A 21097-nucleotide genomic window follows, 5' to 3' on the forward strand; every position below is an offset into this window, starting at 1 on the left:
CCTGGGTTGGGAAGATCCCCTGGAGTAGAAAATGGCAACTCAGTATTCTTGACTGGAAAATCCTGTGGACAGAGGAGCCTGGTGGGTTACATTCCATGGGGTTGCAAAAGGCTGGACATGGCTGAGTACACATGCACACCACCAATTAAAGTCTAGATCTCAAGAATAAAATTATGAAGGCTGAAATACAAAGATAAACAAAATACTATTAAAAATTCTGAAATTGCTTCCTACCCCGAGTCAGAGCTCTTTCAAACTAAGCCTGCCACAATATCCAGTTACAAGCCTACTTAATTTTTTTCTTGTCTGAGAGCAAGGTTCTGATCCTCTTTATTTTTGGCTCTTGCCCCCTGATTCTTGCCCTAATTTAAAAGACCTGAGTCAGTGGAATGTATCCCTCCTTAGTGAGTGCTTCTGAATCATCCTGTTTATATCAACATAATCAGGGAGCAGAAAATGGTCTCATATTTCAAAAGAAGTAGGGGAGCTCCTTGTTTCAGAAGAATATAGAAAGTTATAATTGAACTTAGAGATTATCATTTTCAGCTACTAATTTAAATAAAAAATATTCAATACCTGAGAAACTGTCACTTTCCCAATAAACAAATCTACATGTTTAGATATTAAATTCAAATTCAAGGTTTGTAATTTGCCTTTAAAGCTAGAGTCCTAGAATCCTACATGCCTTTGAAATCCATAAGTAGGAATCAAAGCCTCCATGAATTCCAAACCTATATGAACAAAGTTGTATATTTATGTATCCAACTGGGAATAGTTTTACAGACTTAACAAATTCTCAAAGCAGTCTGTGATCTCTGCCCAGAAATGTATCTTATATAAAAGAAACCGTCATTTTATTATATAAATATTTTGTCACATATATGTTATTTATCAACAATATTTTAATTGATAACCTTTTCATAAATAATAGAATACACACATATTTATATATAAAATACTTGACCCTTGGCTAGTGCATCCTTTTATTATTTTCTTCAGATATTTATTATTTATAATTTGTTAAGTCCTTAGTATGCTTCAGATACAGTTCAGTATCTGTATATAATGTATCTCATTATTGCTCACAAAAATGGAATATGTGAGATAAATGAGATGTCAAAATGAGATTCTGTGTGATAAATATTATAAAATTCCCACTTTATAGATGCAGAAGCTGAGGGATAAAGAGATTATATGACTAGTAAAGTTACAAGTTGTGTAAGCTTACATAGCTACTTCTGGAATATGACTTACTTCTGTATACCTGTTTGCATTATTTGATCAAAAATATTGACATATTTTCTCTATTAATGTTTTAATTTATAGAGAAATTGAAAGAATGAGAAGAAATAGCATTTATTGGTTATATTTAACTAAAAAAAATTAAAAGATGGTAGAATAAAAGAAGCTGGAAGCAAGTATGGGAAAATAGGGGTCACTTGGCAAGGATCATGGGTTAGGAGAAAGGAAGAAAGGCTGACAATGGAAAACATCACCAAAGCTCCACCACGGGAAACAGCTACTATTTTTTCAAGTCTGTCTTATCCAGATTTGGTGCCCTTCATCATGATGTGGCCAAGCTGGCTCTTGAGTTATAACCCTAGGATATCATTCTTCTCTTCCATTTCCACTCCTCCCTGGCCTAAAATCACCTACTTTAGACCCCAGCATTCCCTCTCATCTTACATTACCTGGACAAATCTTAAGCACAATACATTTATGACACTAGTGGCTAATACCTTTTCCCTAAGATGATTCTCCACTTACTGTCTTTCCCACCTACATAATAAGGATTTTCCTGAGAGACCAATAAATACCAGAAGAAAATGGGAAACCAAAACATCAAGTGACTCTTACTGGAAAATATTCTACAGGGAAAAACCATGCTTTCAATGTTAATGTCCCCAGGAGTCTGAATTCAGATGAAGCTAGCAATCAAATTTAGAATCTTGGATGACACAGGTTTGCGCAGATAAATATCTGGGTTTTAGTACCAGAGTGAGATGGCATCTGGAAGTAGAAGTAAAGAAAGAGCCTTCTTCAACCTCTCTGGTCTATCCTAGGACTGGCTAGACTGGCTGCTGAAAGATAAGAAAGCTGTAGAGATAGAGTGAAGAAGGTTTACCATTGGGAACACCAGGATTTTTACAAATAAAATACAGTTTTTATGGTATGACTTGTATTAGACCATGCATTTTGGTTTTTCCCACATACCCACCAACCTTCTCTATTGCTCTTTACTGACATCCATGATGAAAAAGACTTCTGTAAGTACATTATGGCATCTTACATAAACATTTATGGACAACATTCCAATGGTACAAGCACTTGGAAGCCTGCCAAGAAGACCATCCCTCACTGCTTTTTTTCTTGTTCACTGCTTTGTTAATAAAATACAGTGATTCTAAACATGAGAAAGTCAAATGAAAGAAAACAGAGCCAAGTAGATGCTAGAGTAGAGCTTTCCAGGAAGTGATTCTGAGCCAGTCAGTTATCAACATGGCAGCCACTTTCTCTTAGGCATTGACAATCCACATCAACAGTGACTACACCACATAAGGGCTTCCCTGGTGGCTTGGAGGTTAAAAAAATATGCCTGCCAATGCAGGAGACATGGGTTCAATTCTTGGGTCAGGAAGATCCCCTGGAGTAGGAAATGGCAGCCCACTCCAGGAATACTCCAGTATTCTTGCCTGGGAAATCCATGAACAGAGGAGCCTGGTGAGCTAAGGTCCATGGGGTCGCAAAATAATTGGGCACGACTTAGTGGCTAAACAACTACTACTACTACTGCTCCATATCAATGCTGCTTCTGATAAAATTATGCAAAAAGCCTATTTGTTAAACGGGTATCCTGCCTTTTCAGGAATCATTTCCCCTTTCCTTTGGAAAGCCCTCCCCATGTCTCCTTTTCATCCTGGCCGGTATCCATTGTTCAGCATTCATTCCTTTCAACAAATAGATGCAAAGCTCTCTTCACTCATAACCACAATTCAATTCAATTCAGTCACTCAGTCATGTATGACTCTCTGCAACTCCATGGAGCGCAGCATGCCAGGCTTTCCTGTCCATCACCAACTCCTGGGGTTTACTCAAAATCATGTCCATTGACTCAGTGATGCCATCAAATCATCTCATCCTCTGTCTTCCCCTTCTCCTCCTGCCTTTAATCTTTCCCAGCATCAGGGTCTTTTCAAATGAGTCAGTTCTTCGCATCAGGTGGCCAAAGTACTGGAGTTTCAGCTTCAGCATCAGTCCTTCTCAATGAATATTCAGGACTGATGTCCTTTAGGATGGACTGGGTGGATCTCCTTGCTATCGAAGGGACTCTCAAGAGTCTTCTCCAAAACCACAGTTCAAAAGCATCAATTTTTTGGCACTCAGCTTTTTTTATAGTCCAACTCTCACATCCATACATGACTACTGGAAAAACTGTTGCTTTGACTAGGCCTTTCTTGGCAAAGTAATGTCTCTGCTTTTTAATATGCTGTCTAGGTTGGTCATAGCTTTCCTTCCAAGGAGCAAGTGTCTTTTAATTTCATGGCAGCAGTCACCATACCCAGTGATTTTGGAGCCCCCAAAAATAGCCTGTCACTATTTCCACTGTTTCCCCATCTATTTGCCATGAAGTGATGGGAACAGATGCCATGATATTAGTTTTCTGATAGCTGAATTTTAAGACAACTTCTTCACTTTCCTTTTTCACCTTCATCAAGAGGCTCTTTTCTTCACTTTCTGCCATAAGTGTGGTGGCATCTGCCTATCTTAGGTTATTGATATTTCTGCCAGCAGTCTGGATTCCAGCTTGTGCTTCATCCAGCCTGGCATTTCACCTGATGAACTCTGCATGTAAGTTAAATAAGCAGGGTGACAATATACGGCCTTGTGTACTCCTTTGCCTATTTGGAACCAGTCTGTTGTGCCACATCCAGTTCTAACTGTTGCTTCTTGACCTGCATTTCTCAGATTTCTAAGGAGGCAGGTCACATGGTCTGGTATTCACATCTCCACAATTTGTTGTGATCCACGCAAAGGCTTTGGCATAGTCAATAAAGCAGAAGTAAATGTTTTTCTGGAACTCTCGTGCTTTTTTGATGATCCAACAGTTGTTGGCAATTTGGTCTCTGGTTCCTCTGCCTTTTCTAAAACAAGCTTGAACATCTGGAAGCTCACGGTTACCTACTGTTGAAGCCTGGCGTGGAAAATTTTGAGCATTACAGTGTGAGATGAGTGCAATTGTGTTGTATTTGAGCATTTTTTGGCATTGCCTTTCTTTGGGATTGGCATGAAAACTGACCTTTTCCAGTCCTGTGGCCACTGCTGAGCTTTCCAAATTTGCTGGCATATTGAGTGCAGCAGCTTCACAGGATCATCTTTTAGGATTTGAAATAGCTCAACTGGAATTCCACCAGTACCACTAGCTTTGTTCATAGTGATGCTCCCTAAGGCCCACTTGACTTCACATTCCATTATGTCTGGCTCTAGATGAGTGATCACACCATCATGGTTATCAGGGTCATGAAGATCTTTTTTGTATAGTTCTATGTATTCTTGCCACTTCTTCTTAGTATCTTCTGCTTCTGTTAGGTCCATACCATTTCTGTCCATTAATGAACGCATCTTTGTATGAAATGTTCCCTTCGTATCTCTAATTTTCATGAAGAGATCTCTAGTTTTTCCCATTGTAATGTTTTCCTTTATTTCTTTGCATTGATCACTGAGGAAGCCTTTCTTATCTCTCCTGGCTATTCTTTGGAACTCTGCATTCAAATGGGTGTATCTTTCCTTTTCTCCTTTGCCTTTTGCTTCTCTTCTTTTCACAGCTATTTGTAAGGCCTCCTCAGACAGTCATTTTGCCTTTTTGCATTTCCTTTTCTTGGGGATGGTCTTGATCACTGCCTCCTGTACAATGTCAAGAACCTCTATCCATAGTTCTTAGTTCTTCAGGAACTCTATCAGATCTAATCCCTTGAATCTACTTGTCACCTTCACTGTACAATCATGAGGGATTTGATTTAGGTCGTACCTGAGAAGTCTAGTGGTTTCCCCTACTTTCTTCAATTTAAGTCTGAATTTGGCAATGATTGGCAATAATAATTGGCAGTACTAATAATGAATTGGCAATAATAATAATGATCTGAGCCACAGTCAGCTCCCAGTCTTGTTTTTGCTGCCTGTATACAGCATCTCTATCTTTGGCTGCAAAGAATATAATCAATCTGATTTCAGTATTGACCATCTGGTGATGTCCATGTGTAGAGTCTTCTCTTGTGTTGTTGGAAGAGGGTGTTTGCTATGACCAGTGTGTTCTCTTGGCAAGACTCTATTAGCCTTTGCCCTGCTTCATTCTGTACTCCCAGGCCAAATTTGCCTGTTACTCCAGGTGTTTCTTGACTTTCTACTTTTACATCCCAGTCCCCTGTAATGAAAAGGACATTTTGGGGGGGTATTAGTTCTAGAATGTCTTGTAGGTCTTCATAGAACTGTTCAACTTAAGCTTCTTCAACATTGCTGGTAGAAGCATATTCTTGGATACTGTGATATTGAATTGTTTGCCTTGAAAATGAAGCACACTGGATAAAAACAATTGCTAAAAGTAAAACTCTTATTTTCCAGAGAATTTGTGTTGTTATGCTAAAGAAGATCTACTTTCAAGGGCATTAGATTGTAAATTATTAGGATGCTAAGGTAATCCATCATTAAAATTGAATATTTGATAGGCAAGTATGTGGCTATGATTTTGCTTTCTTGTTTTTTGTTTTACTTTTGCAAGGAACTATTAAAAAAAACACAGTTGAGCACATCTGGAAAGTTTACACTAGATAGTTCATTATTGGATCTAGGAAAGACTGTAGTTTTCTTTCTAATTCTCTAAAAATTATCCTTTCTTCTCACTTTCAAAAGATTGTATTTAACTAGGTAACTCCAGAATTAAACTCATATTTTATGTAAAATAGCAAAAGATGATGATAACATAGGAATTAGGCAAAGATGACCCTCCAGAACACCTAATCCAGGGGCCTTAGCCTGAGAGTATTAGAAATAAGAAATCTGCAATGTGTAATCACATGACAACCAATTTATGACGTAACTATTGCTGAGTGTCGGAGTGATTCCCTCAAATCAGTTAAGAATGGGAATTGAAATGAGATGTAACTGACTATATAATTTTTAAGGTGTTCAGTTTTAAGTACTTTAAAGTTAAATAATGAAGTTAGGGAACTCTGAAGATGACAAGATGAAAGTAGGTATGATAAAACCTCTGTATGCACCTGAATCATGTTTGATTCATATTTAATGTTTTTACATCAAGCAAAAACTCTCAGCCAACTCCTGACAGTAAAAACCCACACATCTTACACAGGGGTTCTTGACCATTTATACCAATTTAAAAACACTGAAACTTTTTACTTTGACTGTTGGAACAAGTCATAAGGATATGGATACTAATCATGATCCATCCAATCCAACTGGGGTAGAATTTTCTAATTGGAAACTTCAGAATAATAAATTGGTTGCATACAAACACACACGCATTAGACAAAGGCTATGTGACACTTAGTTGGAACAGGGAGCAAAGTCTAATGCCTGAGTAAGTTTGGTATCTAAACCCTAGAAGGCAGTGATTAGTCTGTGAACAGATCTTCACTAGAACTTGCTACATTTATTCACTCTAGAAATACTTTGAACTTGCCCAGATTTGATATTAATAAAATTATTTAAGGGGTTAGTTTTCTGAAATAGTTGTGAATTGCTAATCAAAGATCCTGAAATACAATGATCCACCCTTAGTGTTCAATATCAATATTTTGGCAAGATTCAATAAACATTATTTATATCACCTGTTTATTAATTTTATGAACTATGAATACAATTCAAGACACTAGGCAAGAATTACTGTATTGGGAACTGATATAATCATATTAATAGCTTTAAAATCAGAAATTTTATGGTGGATACTTTTATTTATGTCCCATGGATAAAGATGATAATATTTTACATAATGAGAGTTATCTCATCTGACATTTCTGCTCATGTTTATTGCCCAGAGAGATCACTGACCACTTAAAAAAAAAAACATGCATTTTACTCAACTCAAACCTAAATCATTCAACAAATATTTATGGGGCACCTAAAATGTATTAGACTTGGGAGAGACTGTTTTCACACACACATACACAGAAAAAAACCATAAATGCCATAAAGAAGAAAACAGAATTTACACAAACAGATTCTTTTTCAAAAATTTTTTAAAATATATTTTTGTATATCAATTGAATTACAGCATATGTAGTAGTTTGGGAGAAAACCCTTTCCATGTATATAACAGACAGAAGATTAATTACCAGAATACATATCTAAAAAGAACCATAGATATCCAAAAGTAAAGTGAACAAGAGGTATGGAATGGAAAGAGGAAATCCAAATAACAAAAAGTGGCAGTATACTTTCATTCCTTGTAAAAGTGTGGGAAGAGAAAGTGCATATATATGAAAATATATATCCAGATGTAAATAAATGTAGGTATATATGTAGACTCAGATAAATATACATGAAAAAAAGAAGTATTGAGGATCTGAAATGTTGATAGTATAGAATAAGTGCTCAAGCACTGTTGGTGAAAGTGATAACGGCTTCAGTTTTTTTGGATGGAAGTTTTGAAAATATCTACCAAAATATAAATTTACATATCCATTGACCCAATAAATCTACTTCTATGCATATATCTAGTCAATAATAACAGAAATATCTAATGCTAACTGATATCTAATACTAGTTGTGAGCCACTATTCTAAGTGATTTATGTATCTTTTTTCATTAGTTTCAAAAATCTCTGAGGATGGCCATATTATTATAAATCCCACTTGATAATAAGGAAAGTAAGTACAAAGAGCTTAAGTAAACACAGTGGGGTTACATGGAACCAAGATTTGAACTAACCCAGGCAATCTGCCTCCAGCACTCTCTTTCTTAATGCTGTTACATTGTTCAGAATTAACCTCCCAAGTTCATCAAAATGTTATTTCAATAATGTTTTTGGAATTTTTTATAACAGCAAACAACTGATAATGCTGTATATTGCTATGATTGGATAAGCTTTGATATATATTATATTACAATTTAGCCACAGAGTCAAATGAGACAATCTTTTGTGAATTAAACATAAAATATTGAAGAACATATTCAGTTAAAAAAGGAAATGAAAATAGTACTCATTATATGATCTTATTTACTTATATATGTGTGTATATGTATGTATATTCATGCAAATGCATAGGAAAAGGATTTGAAGGAAGGCTGACAGGGGTGGTGATGAAAACATTTTATTTGCATCTGACATATACAATTTTTAAAAATATGAGCTCAATGAACGCTACATACAAATGGAACCAAACAAACACATTAAAAAAATAACAGAAACAGTTCCTTTATAGCTTAATGGAGGGAAAAAAAAGTCCTTTAAAAATGCGTAAATGCTACAACAGAGGAAGTACCTGGAACCATTGGAGCTCTTGGGGGGGAATTATATCAAATTTGATTCATGGATGATGATGGTATTTTAGGCGGAGGTGGCAGCATTCATTCATTCATTAACTACTGTTTTAGACATATGCAAAGACCTAAAAGTGGCAGGAAGTGTGTTGAGCTTTGCTTCTAAATATGGTTCTACATGGTTGGTATGTGGACTGCTAGGGTTGAAAGTATAGGGTGAAAAGTTAACTAAATCACATAGGGCCTTGTTGGCCATGTTCTAAACTTTTGACTTTGTGTTAAGGTGAGTGAGAGATCAAAGTTTATGAAGGTTCTCTAGCAGCACTGTAGGAGTGAGTGAAATGTGGGCAAGTTTTGAGGCAGGGAGAGCCATCAGGACAATCAAGAAGTTATCAGGATGCAAGATGCGTGTGAAAATGAAGATAACTGGACTAGAGAGAACTTAGTAAGTAGAATGGAAAGAACTTGAAGATTCATTTGACTTTGAAGTTTCTGAGTGAGGAAGAGGAAACTAGGAAAATGTAAACAGTTTTTATAAGTATCCCCTTCAATTCTTGTCTGTATGTTCCTCATGTACTAAGTACTTAATATTTTCCATTTAAACTAATTAACTGTGACGATCTAGGCAGTTCATTGTTTAAAGGCAAAGACAATATTTTTTCCATGTCCCTTTTCCTGGCACAGTGCAAATCAAGAACTTAATAATTCTCATCAGATGAAGATAGAAGCAAAGCAGGATCATTATTATAAAAATACAAATAAATACACATGAAATACTAGTAACAATACCAACAATAAAAACTGACCAGTGATTGGCTACAGTGAGGAAAAGCAGTTGTCTGTCCACTACACCAACAATATTGAATACAAGTGTCATCATTTACTTCAACATTTAGCATTTCAAGGGATCGCAGAGGCATATAAATTATGTGTTGTTACGATACAGTATATCAAAATGATTGAGAATTTCCTCCTCATAATATCATATTCACTCAGTGATACCATGGTTGGTACTGATGAAAAAGCACTTAATAAGTAACAAAAATTCAAAATTCATAGGTACAAATGTATTTTCAGAAGTGCCACACTATTTTCAGATGTGTTCATGTTAACTCAACCCAAAACTGATACACATGGATTATTTAAAAAGAAAACAAAAAAAACCCTGCATGCTGCACATTTTGCTGGAAACATCAAAACCTGTGCTTATGATATCAGCCAGAAACTACATTTTTATGAATTATAAAAGAAATTAGGCCCTACACTCAAAGGGCTGGTTATTAAATATTGTTATCTTTTAAACAAATCAGCATGCTGAAAACATTTGTATTTTCAGATACAAATTTCAAGAGATAGAAATGAACGTGGACCTTAAAGTTTAATAAAAGATCCAAAGATGCTATTAACAAAGATTACCTTTGATGAGCTGATTTTTCCAAAGTATTTTAAAAATGTTAACACTAGAGAGTTAACTTTCAAAATAAGTTCAACAAACCTTCTTTGAATGTGTGGTTTCTGTTTACATGGATGGAATACAGATGAAAATACTACAATAATGTCAAGGAAAGTAAGCTGCTTTCCCAGTTACATATAAATATCTTTGTTTGGGAATCTTTACCATTTTATTTTCAATTTGTGCTCAAAATAAGAGCAGAGCAGCCCATTAAGAAAAGGAAGAAGAACAACTGGAGGTTATATAAGGACAGCTGCTTCTAATCACATGTCAATTGATACCCAGTTAGAAATCTACCTCTCCAAAGAAAGAAAATCAATATTTATAGAACAGCAAGCATGTCAAATATATAGTCAGTGCTGTGACTCCACTCTATTAAAGTTCTTAAGCTTTTTACCTGTGACCAATAGGGGGAAAAAAATGTTGCCATTTATAAAGGGATGTTCTGTGTAGAGTGGTTTCTGCTTACATCAGATCACTTCAAAGGATTTGCCAGGACAATCAGATTGGCTCAAGCTGAAACAGCCCAATTACTAGTAAGAACCGCCTCAGGCTTTAAAAGCCTACAGGGCTTTAAAAATCGATGATGCTATAGTATTTGCATCCTTAAAAAGACAGCCGAAAAGCAAACTAAACAAATGCTGAAAATGCAGGCCTCAACACTGTTTCAAAGTATTGCTTCTCTTCATTCATATATCCTTTAAGGGGACATAATTAGACATTGCAACTCTATCAATATTGCCAAAGGGTAATGGGCATACGGAAGACAGTCAGGACATAGAGTAAATATTTTGAAAAAAACAAGTAAAAGTAATTCATACTTGTATCTATTTATATGTCTCCTTTTAACGTTAAATTATTGGGGGTCATGAGAAAACACAAATCGATATGTGTAAAAGTAATCATTTTAAGTTTATGAGCTCTTATGCTGCTTTCTTAGAAAATGTTATTGTCCTCCTAAATTATGCCTATTAGACTTTTATATTGGCCCTGGAAGATACAATTATATGACTGTGTGTGCCAATAATTATGGTAGAATCATAACCTAAAGCACACAGGTAAGCAATGGAACCTTCTTTTCTGGTGGCAGAGTCAAAGGAATGAGAATGCAGGCATATGAGAAGTATGTTCTACCACTCTTTTATCAGTGGATCTGCTATCAAGGGTTGGAATAGAGAGCTGGGACAAAGTGTTCTGATTTGCTGCAATTATTATGAAGGGATTCCTTGATATAGAGCAGACATCCATGGAGAATTCCATAGAAAAGATGAAACAAAATGGGCCCCCTTTAAAAATTCACTCATTGATTCAGTCATTCACTTATTGTTCTAATTATTCAAAACATATATTTTTCAAGGACTATAAAGTGACAGGAAGATTTCTAAGCACTGTAACACAAGTCTCTGAACTACTCTGGCTATAGAGATAGGTAATAAAGATAAAAGAATATAGCATACAGTAAGAATTGATTGGCCATTGTATCAAAACTGCAAGAAATACACTTTTGAGAGAGGAGTACCCATTTAGTTCAAGACAGAACTGAAGCATCCTTAAACCAATCAATAAAGTAGAAAGGTAGTATTTTATAGAGCATGTTGGAAGGAAGCAAGATTGTTGTCAACATTCAATCACAAAGACTCAGTACCTAAAGATCACATTTTGAACAACTGCATAAGTGGAGAATAAGATTTTGTACTAGAAGCCCTGGTATAAAAAATGGGAGTATCCTTATAAAATATCTTGGAAAAATGAACAGATACACAGAGGTAATTCTAGAAAGAACTGTAACATTTTCCTTAACCAGATGTTTATGGAGTTTCTGGAGACTTAAAATTCAATATAAACTTTTTAGATTTTTCATAAACATGTGTTTGTGTGTGTGTGTTTATGTACACTATAGAAAAGGATATAATTCTAAGTGTAAACGCACATGTATGTATCCTTCCAATCTCCCCCCACACCAACTTCTCTTCATGCAAACTAAAATGAAAAACAGAAACCCCATGATTTTAGATGACAGCAAAGAAATTCATGATTTTAAGAGTCACAGAAACTGTCAGTAATGACAAAAATAGTTACCCACTCAAAGAAGGCTTTCCATCATACAAATGACAGATTCCTGACTTCCTCAATACAACCTATTTTATCTGTTTTTGCATGATCTGAAACTGCTCGGGGCTAGAATTGTTTATAGGCATGCAACTCTAGTTTCCAGCTTACTTTCCATCTTCCTTTTCCACTGAGAAGCAATTTATTGTTTCAGATTTGTGGTTTTCTCTCTTTGCCCATATAGAGCAGGCAGGTTCCACACTCAGCAATGCTATCTTTGAGACATACAAAAGCATAAATGCCCCTTAGGATGTTTCCAGACATTTCTCAAGAAGTTCTTTTACTGCTTTCCAAAGTACCTTTCTGGGCTTAAATGAGCCAATTTTATATGAATAACAACCTTCCAAATGATATTTATCGCAATGAAAATAACTACATTTTCCAGAATATACAAAGAGTCCCTCTGGAGCAGCAAGTCATTAGTTCCAGAGAGCAGGCATTCTTTTTCACCTTTAAACTCTGAAGCTGGTCATTTCATTACATTATGAAAAATGGTTCTACCATTTATCTGCCTTTTTCATTCAATATGAAATTATACAAAAGACTAACACCTGGCTTCACAAATAATATTCATTATGAGTAAATATAATACACAGTTACAATTATTCACAATTACTTATATTCCTGAATGTATATTGTATATAATCACACATAACACATTTCTTTTGTCCATTACTTCTTTTTTGATGTTTGAGCTTATATATCTCTACAAGTAATGATTTGAATTCAACAAGTATCATCAAAAGAAAATGAAAAGGTTATATAAATGTCACTGCTTTCCTGCAAATTTACATGCTCTCTCTTTGTGAAAGAACTCAACTTTGTGAACATCTGGACTGGGTTTCTATTGTAACAAGAAATATATCTATATGAGAAATAGTGTTCCTGGCAATAGCGTCTTGACACAGGGGAGGATTAAAAATGTGTGAAGAAAGTCCTTCTCCTAATCACACATTTACACATGCACTGCCCCAATTTTTCTTTTCTACAGAGTAACACTGGATCTTAACAAGAAAGCTCATACTGCTCATTCTCTTCTTCATCTATAAAAGAAGGATTTTCACAGCCTCATTATCTACTTTCAGAACCTGAGCATGTCAATTAGAACCCACACTGACTTTTCTAAACCTGTGATAGATGATAATGTAGAAAAGAGGTTGTGGGCATGGGTTTTTGTTGCTGTTCTTTCCGGTTACGTAATAATGGCATTGATGACATAAGTCCTATTATAAACTATCAAAAATAGAACACAACAAATTATTTTACCAGTACAGCTGAATTTCTATTATATAATTTATGACTTGCTTTCTTTGTCTAGATTGCAACCCTGTCTTCCTCTTATTTGTATCTTCTCAAAATGTTTCATTTTTTTACTTAAAAACAATATCTCAGAGTTTTTTTTTATGCAATATGGCTGTTGGAGATATTCTAGAAAACCTTAAAGAATGAAATCACTCATAATTACATCATCCAGTAATGGAATTTCTCACAATGATTTATTTTTTCTCTTTTAAATGGTTTAAAATATTTCTCTCTTAATATTTCAATTATTTGTTTTCTTTTAAAATTTGTTTTCAATCAATTTTGAAAAATAAATATTATGTATTATAAAGAAAATTTATAATATATAGAAATTAATATTTTATAATTAATATAATAATGAAATTACTCATAACCTCACTACCCAGTGATATCCTACTTCTATTTCCATATCTATCCTACTCTGTAACTAAAGTAGGATGCTATATTATTGTCATATATTATTGCCTTTTCACATGCATAGATGAGTAATTTACTGTTATTAAATATTCTTTAAAGTATTTTTTATATCTGCATAATTTTCCATCTTGTTCCTGTGGGAAATCACTCACTCTCTCCCTACTCAGGTATTTTAAGAAAATAACACAGAAAAAAAATCTCTGTAAGAACATTAAAAACAAACAAACAAAAAAAACATTAAAAACATTTCTTAGCAACACAGTCAGCATTATGTGTGAAACATAGAAATAAAAACTTAAAATTTCTTTATTTAAATTTTACTGATACATGTTAATTAAATTCTCCCTGTATATTGCTTGCTTCTTTCTTTTTTTTTTTTTTTTCAGTATAATACTTGTACTCATAAAGAAACAAATGAAAAAAGAATGTTCAGGCATTTGCAACAAGAATAGTCTCTCTCATTTTAGGTCAAAATTCACCTCACAGGACAACTTCTCAAATACAATCTTCTACAATATTACAGTGATAAACAATACCTTATTTAAAGAATGGAATAACGGCAATAATGGAACATATAATCAGCATTCTTAAAACTTTGTTTTCCCCTGCAGAGGAAGAAAGATGTCAGAATGGCTTACCTGGGGATATGATATAGAAGAAATCTTTAAATTCATCCATCCAAACTTCTGCCAGTCTCCTGTTGTTCTTGTTGATGACATGACCAGTGCCCCCAGGGAACGTGTAGGGAGTTGCCTTCCGAAAAACGTGACCAACATGGGAACAAGTCACAATCTCCAGTGAGCCTCCACACTGCCAAATCTAGAAGAGAGAGCAATCGCACAATAATCACTGTAGATAATGCAATAATACCATCTGAGAAGCAACTGAGGCTAACTCAGTCAAGGCCAAATCTTCAGATCTTATGTGGTTCAAACAAACATCAGATGGACATAAAATGTAGAACTAGTATACCTGGGTTTGGCAAAGGCTTCTAATTTGGAAGATTTGATATATTTAAATATTGTAGTATTGGAATTGAGGAAGTAAGATGGAATTATTTTTACATGCCTTTATTAGATTACCAAATTTTTAGTTTGGTATTAGAGCTAACCTAATTTCTCTTTAATACACATTTGATACTCAAAATTTTCTAGTAAGTGAATTTGTATATGATGAATGCCATGAATGCCATGCTCAGTAACTGAATTTGATTTGGAGAAAATCAATTTATTGTACCAAACCACCTGGAATTCTAAGTAACTATTCATTTTCAGTTGTCCATATCTCCTGTATCTTAGGCCTTTGACTAGGTTATTGTTAAAATATGATAAGTATCCTTTATATCTGTTCAACATGTATGTAACCTTTAAAGCCCACTTCTAAGATCATTTCTTTTAGGAAGCTCTATGGGGATACTTAGTATTGTGTGACTTTTGTAATTTAAACACACTTATATTAAGAATGTATTATAATGTAATTTAAACAACTTTTAACTTCACTATTGCTTCATTAAAACTATAAACTCTTGAAAGACATATACCATATATTTCTTGGTATCCTAGATTTACTCTTCAGTTGGGGTTAGGTATTAAGTATACATAAAACCTTTCTTTCTTTTTTGTTAAAGTGTCTATGGTTTATGATGCTTATCTTCTTTGTGAATTGTACCTTTTATCATTAAAAAAATTCATATTTGTTTAATTTAAAATAAATTAAAAAACATTTATTTCTATAGATATATATACACATATACATTTATTCATCCCAATAAATAAAACTCATAATTATTGCTAGTTTTAATTGGAAAGACTCAATTTTATGCTGTAAATAACATTATTCTTATTTTGAAAGAAAAAGTTTTCTCCTACAGATCCCTCAAGTAATATTCATCTTAGAAGAGGGCTGCTATTGGTCTTAGGTAGCAGTAGGAGACATTTAATTTTTCTATAATAAGAAAAATGATAATTAAATTATACTCATCACTAATTGCACATTACATGCACAATCTATACTTTCTCATTTTTTTAATTGTTTAAGCAGTGTCTTGCTAATAGAAAATATGTTTCAACCCAACACTGAAATGATGGAAAAGAGGAATGGAATTCACCATTCTCCTAGAAAGACAGGATAGTTCTTTCTTAAATAATCAAATTACTTAACTGATCAGAAACCTTCTCATCTTTATAGCAAAAATTCTATATACTTTCTTGTAATTATACATACCTCTTTATATTCTTCCTTGTCTACTAAAATGTAGAAAGTTGATTCCTCTCCTATCAAAGACAAATCAGTACTTGCATGTCAGTCTAGGGCATATCCCTTAAGTCTGTCTTAACTACTGGTTTAGTCCTCCCTTTGATTTTCTCCTGAAACATCAATTACTTTCCTCATTATTAGATTATGCCTATCTTTGTATAGTATCTTCTAAAACCTATCTTTCAAGCAGATTTAAAAGAGATAAACAAACTTTAAAAATTATAAAACACAACAAAAATTCACCCTTTTATATTCCCATGCAACATATCTTTTTCTGTTTCCCTTCACTGTAATTAATATAAAAATTTATTGATATATATTATATCCCTTCCTCGATTTTCATCCATTTTCCTACTCATTTGTGAAATGCTGTTTATCTCTGTTGTTCCACAAAATTGCCATAATGAAAATCACAATTTTTTCCTTTGATGAATATTTAGCAGACTCCTTTCTTGGATTCGCTTGCTTTCCATCCTACTATGTCACTATTTATACATTTTCACTCTAAATTTCTATTTCAATGTTGGCATTACTCTTTATTTGCTATCTCAGTGGTCTTATTTGTTATTACTTTATGTATGATCTGAATACTCAAAACCTGAACAGTAACATCTTAGCCCAGACTTCTCCTGTGGGATCCAGACTTGTGTATCCAAACATCTACTTGATACCTCCTCTTGCAAGACTCAGAGGCATCCAATTAAATGTATCTGAAGTAGAATTGTTGATATATCTCCACCTGTCAAGCGGGTATTATTTTCTTTCAGTTTTTTTTTTTGTTTCTTTAAACCATCAATAAATGGAGCCACTATTCACCAGGTAGTCAATCAAAAAACAAAACAAAAAAGACAACATAACTCCCCTTCTCTCCTCCTCCCAACCCCCCAAAAATCCCTAGAAGTCATCACTGATTTCTTTTTTTCTTTCATCACTTATGGTTCCTCCATTAACAAATCCTGGTGGTGTTATCTATAAAGTAATTCTCAACAGATCCATCTCTGACTCTACTGCCATCATGCTTGTTCTAATCATCAACACGTCTTGTCAGTCAACTGTAACAGACTCTTGTCTTTCCACTTTCACTATTGCTCTTCCATAATTTGCTTTGTGCTCAGAAATCAGAGTGGTCTTTTTTTTTTTTTTTTTAGAGTGGTCTTTAAAATTTTTAATCTTGTCATTTTTTCCCCTGCTTTAATCCTTCAATGGTTTTTCACTGCACTGTGAATTAAATCAAAGCTTTAAGCTGAACATTACTAGTATTTTTAATAACTGAAAGTGACCAGAAATATATAGAATCTGTTCTAAATGAAGTTAGATTAGACAGGAATATTCTTCAGAGCATGATGCAACAACTGGAGAAAAAATAACATTTTAAATTTGTATACTCACTAAAATTCAGACTATGCAATAAACTCTGTTGCAAACAAACCAGTGATTTACAACTGTCCTCAGGGTTTCCAATTTCTCTTTTTTTGCAAATATTGGATTAGCATTGTGGTTGTGTGAGGGCACTTATTTCTACTCTGCCACTTCTTGGTCTTACCCTGGTTCTATAGGCTTATGGCTTCTATGCCCTGAGCATGCACACAGAAAGGTAAAATATCTAGTCTGAAATCCTTTGAAAGTAGATTTCCAGTGTTCTCACTCGTAACATGAAAGTGCCGATTTTAGGTTGTCCTCTAACTTGCAATAAGACTTCATGTGTACATGAATAGGCATAATGCAGTAATGCTGAAGCTGAAACTCCAATACTTTGGCCACCTGATGCATAGAACTGACTCACTGGAAAAGACCCTGATGCTGGGAAAGATTGAAGGCTGGAGGAGAAGGGGAAGACAGAGAATGAGACGGTTGGATGGCATCACCGCCTCGATGGTTTGAGTAACATGAGTTTGCGTAACCTTGGGGAGAGGGAGGCCTGGCATGCTGTAGTCCACGGGGTCACAAAGATTCGGACACGACTGAGCGACTGAACTGAACTGAATGAAGTAATGACTGCTGATTTACAAGACACAAGGAAAACCTGTCCCTGATGTGGATTCTCACAGATGGAGGCAGCTTTCTATAGTATATTTAAGAGAGACAAGAGAAGTAACTGTTCCATACTCAGTGAATATTGGCCTGTTTTGCTTGTGGGTCATACTCTACTGACTCCTGGAATAAAGTGCATACTTTCCCCATTGCCATCTGTGCTCAAAGAATGTGTAAAGAAATATTAATATTGCAATTCCTAAGTAAAGCATCTCCCCCATACTTGCATGGAAATAAAAAGATCAAGGTAGAAAAGCATAACATTATGCATTAATTAAGCTGATATCTAACCATGATAATCCCCAGTTAGTTTACATAAAAACAAAATATTTAACTGACCAGACAGTTACCAAGTACTTAGTAGACATTTGGGTAATGTGAAATAATTAAAAAATCAACAGTTTCCAGAAAACTATATGATTAAATATTAAAGTGGAGAAAATTCCAATTGAGTGGAGTCCTTAATGACTATGATAATTTCCCTTAGTGCATCTTCAAAAATATTTGGGATGGATGGAAGAAAGGAAAGAAAGAAGGAAAAACAAAGGAAGAGTGTGACAGGGCCATTAAGAACTTGGGCTTAGAAATAAGCAAAAATAATTTTCTAGTGGCTCTCTCACTTACTATCTATATATACTTTTGAAAATTATTTGTCTTCAAGACTTTAATGTTCCCATTAGAAAACATGGATAATAAGGGATAATAATAACTACTTCCTAAGACCTTAATGAGATTGTCCTTATTAAGCACCATGCCTGACACTTCATATGGAAAGAAATAAAATGTTATTTGTATACTACTTAACATTCATTGTTGTTGCTATCAAGGAAAAGCAAAATCTGTAGGTTATTAGCTGATTCTTTCTTCTTAAAAAAGTCAAATTTTGGTGAGTTCTGCCTCTTTTTAGAACTGTAATATCAATGTCTAGGGGTTTAGGTGAGAAGTTTAAAAGAATAGCCAATTAGTTTCCAACTAGAATACTGAATTTTGTTCTCTGAAATTATTTACAATGTCTAAAAAATTTAAACTAAATAAAACAATGTATCATCCACATGAATATGTGATGCATGAATTGTTTTGTACCATTGAACATATCTGATTGTTATTTCCTCGGCTTCTAAAAGATTAATATTTGTATATTACCTATCTCAAAGAAATTTGCCCCTGTGTAAAACACAAACTGTCCTTTTATGCACAGAGGATTGAAGTTAGCTGTTTACTTACCCTCATTTCCAAATACTTTTATGAGATTCTGATGATAGAGAAGGTTATTAATCAAAATGTAAAATACCCATTGCTCATTTGATAACATACTTTATTTTCTTCCCCTAGATAGAAGACAATTAACTAACATACATTACTCTTTTCATGTTTTTTGGCACCTACATCAGTGACATTTTAATTAAGGTTCATAAACTTCATAAGCTCCAATTTAGCAATGTCAGTTCTAGTGCTGGTATTGTTTCTAATTTTACAGGTGTTGTGCCAAATTCATGCAGGTGCTTGTTTTTCCCCCCTACCCCTCAACCCACCTACATACTATCTATCACTGGCACAAAGCCATTGTTTAACATGGACTTAATAACAACCACCACAACATACTTGAAGGACACACAGCACAATGGCTGAATGTGTAGGCTCCACTTCCTGATACTGTACCCTAGCTCTGACATCCACTAGCTGGGTGAAGTCATCTTTTTGTGCTTTGGTTTCGGGTAATAAGATGAGACTTGAAGAATCTACCCCAGAGGATGTTGTGAGGAGCAAGGGAAGCAGCACACATAACAATACTAAACTTTTATGTGAAAATGAATTTGAATAAAGCAAATAGGGGAGGTTTATAAAGGTATTATTATAATCATCTAGAAAAGAGATGAGAATGACTTGGACCAGAGTGATGATGGCAAGGGAAACAAATTCAATAATGTGACATAATTTGGGGGATTAAAATTAAGAATTAATGTATGTGCTTTCCCTTATGTATCACGTGCTCTCTAATAAACTTATTTCATATACATTTTCTACCAGTAAACAGATCTTAACTATGTTATCTTTCATTGATCTCCGTTTTCACTGATTCATAACATTTACTACTTATATCATTCCACTTTGCCTCATTTAGCTCTTCTGTATACTTTTGCATCTTGATAAATATTTGTGTATGTGTGTGCATGTATATTTAAGTGTATGTATATTGATATAAATACATTATACACACACACACACACACACACACACACACACACACACGGTGGCTCAGTTGGTGAAGATTCCTGGGTTGGGGAGATCCCCTGGAGAAGGGATAGGCTGCTCACTCAAGTTTTCTTGGGCTTCCCTTGTGACTCAGCTGGTAAAGAATCCACCTGCAGTGTGAGAGACCTAGGTTCGATCCCTGGCTTGGTAAGATCCCCTGGAGAAGGGAATGGCAATCCCCTCCAGTATTCTGGCCTGGAGAATTCCATGGAAGGTATAGTCCATGGGGTCGCAAAGGGTCAGATACAACTGAGAGACTTTCACTTTCATATATATATACATATATATATATGAAATATATATAGCTTTCCTTGTGGCTCAGATGGGAAAGAATCTGCCTGTAATACAGGAGACCTAGGTTCGATCCTGGATTGGGAAGATCCTCTGGAGGAGGGCATGGCAACCCACTCCAGTATTCCTGCCTGTAGAATCCCCATGGACAGAGGAGCCTGGTGGGTTATAGCCCATGGGGTCACAAAGAGTCGAATATGGCTGAAAGACTAAGCACAGCATATATATATATATATATATATACACACACACACACATATACATATATATAAATCTTATCTCCCAACCATATAATTATCTCTTTGAGAAAAAAAAAATCACACATTTCATTTTATGAAACTGAACTTCAGCATCACATGAAAGTCACTTTATGAAAATTGAGTATCATCATCACATGTTTCACTTTATGTAAATAGTATAATTCACACGGTGGGAATTATGGGAATTTCCCTCAGATGGGAAAGAATCGGCTTGCAATGCGGGAGACCTAGA

General features: G+C 34.7%; 1 protein-coding gene across 3 annotated transcripts in view; it reads right to left on the reverse strand.

Moving 5' to 3' along the window:
• GALNT13 (polypeptide N-acetylgalactosaminyltransferase 13) overlaps positions 1–21097 on the reverse strand; it is a 602015-nt gene that overhangs the window by 156158 nt on the left and 424760 nt on the right. For all 3 annotated transcript variants that reach the window (XM_043894707.1, XM_043894705.1, XM_043894704.1), the window contains exon 9: positions 14413–14593. In XM_043894707.1, coding sequence (XP_043750642.1) covers positions 14413–14593 — 181 coding nt within the window. The remainder of the gene's footprint in view (positions 1–14412; positions 14594–21097) is intronic.

The sequence above is a fragment of the Cervus elaphus genome, chromosome 33, assembly GCF_910594005.1.
Source record: "Cervus elaphus chromosome 33, mCerEla1.1, whole genome shotgun sequence".
Classification (NCBI taxonomy): domain Eukaryota; kingdom Metazoa; phylum Chordata; class Mammalia; order Artiodactyla; family Cervidae; genus Cervus; species Cervus elaphus.